We start from the raw sequence: 6,916 nt of genomic DNA, 5'->3' as shown, positions 1-6,916 counted from the left end.
CAGTGGAATCCATAGGAACGCACAAGGAATGGCGTCCCCGCAGGGTGACGAGGCTCGTGGGTCCACGTCAAAGGCTCAGTGAAGATTCCCAGAGCTGGTTCATACAGCATAAAAGTTTGTGCTTAGAAAAAAACCAGCACACTTTGTTCATAATTCCTGTTTCTCTAACAAAGCGGGTTTTCTGTACACGTTACAAAGGTCTGTACAAAAGCACGAAGCTCCTATGAGGTGCTACTTCTGAAAGAGTTAAAAATGGACGTTACGGAATTGTCTCCTATAGTTCCATCTGTACACTCACACTGAGGGAGGGATGCGATAAAGGATTTGCAAAGAAATTCCAGGCTGAGGAATCCTTGAAAAGTTGTTTTAAAACCTCGGAGTAAGTTTCAGCTTTGCCTTTTCGAATCACCTTACCATCATACAGTTCGGCTCCCTCTACAACTGAATTCGCCCTCTCTCGCACACAAACTACCAGGGAAGTAACTGCATCGCAGTAGAACTACAGGACTGCTGAGAATCGAATGAAAAAGGCAGAAAGGAGTCGTACGGCCAGTGGCTCAGAGCCTGAGAGGCGCCCTTCACGTTCCGGGTGCTGGGAGCGGTGGTGTCACAGCCAGGGGTGCCAGGCCGGGTCCATTCGGCACAGGTTGTCCAGGCTATTTGCGGCAGCCACCAGGGTGTTCACTTTGCTCTCCCCACCTTCAAACTGGGCGAGGTTGTGCAGGCGGGTCATGATGGCTGTGACAGCTTTCTGAACCAGGGACACCAACTGTTGGCTGTCCATGTTTTCTGGCTGTCCGGCGGCCGACAGAGGAGAGGAGGTGTCCTCCTGTGTTTTTTTGTGCCAAGCAATGATCTCGTCCCGAAGTACAGTTTTCAGGATGCCGTCCACCTGTGCGAGGAGAAAATGAAACAATCCGCGTTTAACTGAGAATAACCCAGAGGGGCGGCTTCCCAGTGAGCATGGGCTTGGTCCCGCCGGGCGGTCAGCTCCGGGGCCAGGCCGTGTGCCCTGCAGATGCACCTGGGAAGCCACTGGGGTATGAAGCGCTCCATGGGGAGCGGTGGCCTAGCCTCGGCACGAAGGCACGGCGTTTCTGTCTGGACTTTAACAGAGCTAAGGCACACACACCCGATGGCGCCTGCCGCCTTGTGTCACTTACTGGAGCCAATTTGTCTATTCCTGTTCCACTCCATGCACTGACTACCTGTCAAGGGCCTGGACAGGCAGGTCGCTTCCAGCACTGCAGTTGAGAGTGATCAAACACCAACACCCCTGCCTGATGCAACTCATGTCCCAACAGAGAAATGTGTAACATGCCAGGTAGTGCTGGGTGCTGTGAAGAGGTGAAGAAGGCTTAAGGGGGTCTCAGAGGGGGCGTGCGATGAGAATGGTCTACATTTGAGCTTAATGTGAAGGCATTCAATGTACTTAGGCTATGAAGAAATCCCAGAGTCTGGAGAAGGCCCAGGGTCTCCCCATCTATACCAGCACGTCTATGCAGTGAGTAACGCAGTGTTCTTCCACACTGTACCAGGCCTTGTTTTCAATAAATCAATAAACAAGTGTTGGCAAGGATGTGGACAAAAGGGAAGCCTCGTGCATTGCTGCTGGGAATGTAAACTGATGCAGCCACTATGGAAAACAGTAAGGAAGTTCCTCAAAAAATTAAAAACAGATCATATGACCCAGCAATTTCACTTCTGGGTATTTATCTGAAGAAAACAGAAAAACTAATTCTAAAAGATATATACACCATGTTCACTGCAGCATCATTTACAATAGGCAAGATATGGAAGCACCTTAAGTGTCCACAGTAGACAAATGGATAAAGAAGAGGTGGTACACACATACAATGGAATATTACTCAACCATAAAAAAGAATGAAATCTTACCATTTGCAACAACATGGATGGACCTAGAGGGTATTATGCTAAGTAAAATAAGTCAAATAAAAAGTCAAATCTCATGATTTCACTTATATATGGAGTTGAAAAAAAATGAGCAAATGAAACAGAAACAAATTCATAGATACAGAGAATAAACTGATGGTCACAAGATGGAAGGGGAGTTAGGGGGCTGGGTAAAAAAAAGGTGAAAGGGATTAAGTACAAATCGCCAGTTACAAAAATAGTCACAGGGATGTAAAATACAGCTTAAAAAATATAGTCAATAATATTGTAATAACTATGTATGGTACCAGATGGATATTAGATTTAATGGGGGGACCACTTTGTAAGGTTTATAAATGTCTAATCATTATGCTATGCACCTGAAACATATAATATTGTATGTCAACTGTAGTTAAAAGATAAATTAAAATAAGTTGTGTCTTCTTCATTCTTTTTAAAGCTTTCAAATTAAAATATCATTCTAAAGATTACCCTATGATTTTTTCCAGAAGGATAACATTTCTATCTAAACAAGAACTTCGTATTTCAAGCCTTAAAGCAAAGTGGCTAACAGTGAACTGCAACTGACTGCCTTAGAGCACAAACTCCTTACTCAAGGAGAAACCTAAAGGCTATTTATTTTTACTCATGTTCAAAACAGTTCATCATGATGTCCCAAGATAGCATTCCACACTGATGGACATGTACAGCTGCACATTAAAAAGATCAAGATGTAAAATCTTTGATCACAGTTAAGAGTTTAGTCAATAATTTAAAAACATCCTGAGTAAATGTTTTGGGAAAGCAACTGGTGTCTGAAGCCTTCTCTAGACACAAACTGCTTATCTGAGGGGAAAAAACAAGGGAAAAAAAAATGTATCACTGATCTTGAAAGTTAAAAAAAAAAAAAAATAGGTAAACTGTTCTACCCAATAGTGAAGACAGACTCAGAGTCAGCATGCACTGGATCTGAATCCCGTCTGCCCTCCCCCATCTATGTGACGTCTGACATGCCACTCACTCACTTTCCCTGGCTTTAGCATCCCCATCTGTACATTTGCTGGGAGAAGCTGCTGAGAATCCATCAAAGCAGCCAGTGCAGTGCCAGACTCCAAGACGGCATCCAGGAAATGGCAGATGTGGCTGCTGTCCCGTCACTGCGGGCAGAGCCATCACACATGGCCAGGGGCATCTTGCCATATCTCGTTTCACTGGAAATTTACTATGTGCCTCACATGTCACATTCATTTAGGGCCCACCACTACAACCCTAGTAAAACAGGTGCCACCCTACAGAGAACACTTCTGCCCTTTAGAGCAGAAAGGTTTACAAAACGAGAAACAGAAGACAGCTATCAAATGGAGTAAACAAGACTGGCACGTAATGGAAACAGTAGGGGGAAATTATCCGATAGAAGTTTCTAGATTACTTTTTGTAAACTGGGTTCCCCAACATCCTGAACACTCTGGATAGAGAGCATTTTAAACTCTTTGCCCAGGTGCATAAGCTTTACTTGCACGGCAACAATGCGCTCCTCTGACGCCGTGCGCCCCGATAACAGATTGGCACCTCTGGTGAGGCCATAGTGTGCTCTGAGAACCTCAACCTGTGCTTTTCACGAGACCACTTCATGACCTACCTTAAAGTTTGGTTGGGCGAAGCACCGGGCAACAGCGATCATGGAGGCGGTCAACGGGCCAGAGACGCCAATGGTGGTCAGAAACTCAGAAATGTTGGGTGTGAGGCGAAAAGGGACAGGACGGTTGGCATCTAAATCTCCAGTGGCATCGTTTATGTCAAATCGAAAGTAGGCAACATTCAGTTTGCCAGTGTCCTAAATTTCAGAAGGAGACATTTTAGGAACTTCAACAGCAGAATGCAGACGTCTCAAGGAGAGAGTCGGGCTGTTGACACCAAATTACCTGAGCGATCTGTAACATCTCGGGGTTGAGTCTATTTAAATGCAAGACGAATTCTGCAAAGCCAATCAGAGCAAGCTGGATGGTGAACATCTTCCGGAACGTCCAGTAGTCTGTGGCGTTGGGAAAGGTGTGCAGTGCCCACTCCTTCAGCATGCTGCGTGGCACCATATTGCTCTGAACCTCCTTGAGGATGTCTCGAAGGACCTGAAACAATATATTGCTCCGTGACTCTTCCGCCTGATTTTTTCAAAAGGAAAACATGTTCAAATTATAATTTCTTAGCACCAGTACAGTGAATTTTGTCAACAAACACATGTGCAGTGTCCTTTGACTAAACATGAAGATGCACAAGATTGGTCGATTTCCCTCCAGGGTTCCGTATCTTGTGCTCAAAGCAACAACGGAGCTGTCTAACTACATAAAAGCCTCAGATGCAGGATGTGCAATACCCGTCTTACCGAAAAATGAGGTAAATATCTGAATAACTACAAAATATGCCAGGCCGGTTAACAAACAGAACAAGAGAACGATTGGCTACCAACAATACCACTTCACATCTAAGACTATTAAAGACAAAAAAGTTTTACAAACCGAAAGAGCTAGTCTAAATTTAGAGCAGATGTCACACAACACTTTAAACTGAACTCTGGTACTGGAAGACTCACAAGGCTATTGCAAACATCACGAATTGAGAGACAGCCTCAATAAAAAGTTTACTGAGTTAATTTAGTTCCTGTTAGACCAACTGGTAAAAATACAAAGTCTATTCTGGGCTAAGTCCTACCCATGTCCTCTGAATAACCACTAGAATGCCAGCCCTGAGCAAACCAAGAACCATGCAGACCATCAATCACACATTCAGTTTCCGTCCATTTCTTCATCTGTAAAATGGAAAGAAGCATTTCTGAGATAGCAGAGTGAGGACTTCCAAAATCTGCTCCTCCATAAAAGCAATTAAGAACACTGACAAAAATCATCAAAATAACCTTTTCCAGAACTCTGAAAATTAAACAAAGGCTTACAACAATCTGAGCAACTTTTATTCAAGATTTAAAAAAAAAAAAAAAAAAGGCTGATCTTGGTGAAAACAGTAAACTTTGTAGTATTTTAACTGTTGCATTTCCATCCCCTTTTCTCCACAGCTCTAGGACAGCCTTGCAAGCTTGGTAGCTACAAAAAATTGCAACCTGTCACTGGAGTGAGCAGATTGGAGTTGGTGATCCCCAAAAAAGCCTCAACTCCAGAGAAATGCCACTATCTGACCTGTCTGGCAGCTTCCTGAGAAAAGTCTCACTCACCAGGATCATCTCATTTGACTGAACTCAGAGTCCACTCAGTGAGGAACATCCTATTTGAAAGGTATTTGCTGAAAACCACACAGTGACAACAGTTTAACATCGCAGGTGCTGAGGCAGTGATACAGCTGGAGTGCACAGAGCCTGGCCAAACAAGAGGAAGAGCTGCAGAATGAGATGACATTTGAAAAGCTCCAACGTATTACATTCCTGAGAATCTAGAAGGCCATTCTCATGCTCATGAAAAACCTCAGAAGGCCGTCTGCACTCACTTCTGGTTGACCTTGAGACACTGCACTACCGGAAAGTAAAGGTTAAGGCAGAGCTGCAAACTACCTGGCCATGTCGAAGGCATGTCCTGACACACACGCGCACGAAGGCCCGCAAAAATGTGAGACTTATTGGTTCAAGGCATTTAAGAAAATCTCTTTCAAACCATTAGCTGATGACTGAGCTAACTGAGCAGACTTCGAGAGCTGCACATGACAAAAACATAGACTTTACAGAATTAGTCCAGAGAAGTCATTAAACAAACAGCAACAACAACAAACCGTGGATGGGGGGGGAGGAGGAAGGATCTCATTTCTAGAGTTGCCACATTATTTAAAATGTCCAGTTTTCAACAAAAAAATTATGACATGCGAAAAATCAGGAAAACATAGCCAATACACAGGAAAGTTATTAAGGCACTTATATCCGGAATATATAAAGCATTCTTAGAATCAACGATAAAAAGACAAAAACCCCAATTTAAAAATGAGCAAAGGGCTTGAATAGACTTTTCTCCAAAAATATTTTGCAAACAGCCAATTAGCACTTGAAAAGATGTTCAATATCACTATCAACAAAATGAGCTAGCACTTCACACCCACTAGGACAGCTGTAATCAAAAAGAAATTAGAACCCTCATACATTGCGGTCATTTTGGGAAATAATTCGGCAGTTCATCAGAATGTTAAGAGTTACCATATAACCCAGCAATTCTACTAGGTATATATCTAAGAGAAATGAAAGCATACGTCCACACAAAAACATGTACACGAATGTTCACAGCAGCATTAATTACAATACTCAAAAAGTATCAAGAACACAGAAGTCCATCAGCAGAAACAAACTACTAACTCATGCTACAAAATGAATAAAGCTTAAAAACATTATCTAAGTGAAGAAAGCCAGCCACAAAAGCCCATGTATTATATGACTCCATGCATATGATATACCCAGAATAAGAAAATTCACAGAGACAGAAAGATCTGTGGCTGCCAGGGCCTGGGGACAGAGAGGAATAGGGCATGACTCAAAACAGGCATGAGGTTTCTTTTTGGGGTGATGAAATGTTTTAAAGATGGTGACTGCAAAACTGTGACTATACTGAAAACACTGAATTGTACGTTTTAAAGGGTGATTTTTTTATGGCATATGAAATATATCTCAATAAAGATGTTACAAAAAAATTCAAAAGATAGAAGATCAAAGTTAATAATACAACTAGGGTACAAAGAGTAAGAGGAGGGCATGAAGCTGGAATTATTTTGTTTTGTCAGCATCTCAAGTTGGCCCAGCAGGAACCAGCACTGTTTCTAAGCTGGACCAATCACCAGCTTGATAAGTTACATGTGCTGTTTATAAACAATAAAGGATTTCTAGTAGAGGCACGTATTTACAAATAGAGACCACTGACTCCCACAAGCTTGTTTTAAGTGCAGGTAAAGGATTAAGAAACTCTCCAAGGTTGAAAACTTACCTCTGTCCCACTATAACAAATGGCATACAGCAGACGTCACTCCACTGAGGTCCATGGCCAGC

The 6,916-nt window shown here is 42.8% G+C and overlaps 1 protein-coding gene across 1 annotated transcript in view; it reads right to left on the bottom strand.

Annotated features, from left to right (window-relative positions):
- Positions 1–185: 185 nt before the first annotated feature.
- Positions 186–6,916, bottom strand: part of TRRAP (transformation/transcription domain associated protein) — a 114,650-nt gene continuing 107,919 nt past the window's right edge. The window contains exons 69-71 of the mRNA XM_023532004.1: positions 3,816–4,019; positions 3,533–3,727; positions 186–892 (exon numbers count right to left, since the gene is read on the bottom strand). Of these exons, the coding sequence (XP_023387772.1) occupies positions 608–892; positions 3,533–3,727; positions 3,816–4,019 (684 nt within the window). The 3' untranslated portion in view covers positions 186–607. The remainder of the gene's footprint in view (positions 893–3,532; positions 3,728–3,815; positions 4,020–6,916) is intronic.

Source organism: Pteropus vampyrus, unplaced genomic scaffold (genome assembly GCF_000151845.1).
Source record: "Pteropus vampyrus isolate Shadow unplaced genomic scaffold, Pvam_2.0 Scaffold74, whole genome shotgun sequence".
Lineage (NCBI taxonomy): Eukaryota > Metazoa > Chordata > Mammalia > Chiroptera > Pteropodidae > Pteropus > Pteropus vampyrus.
Note: the sequence above shows the minus strand (reverse complement) of the source record. Positions and strands in the feature narration are given on the sequence as shown.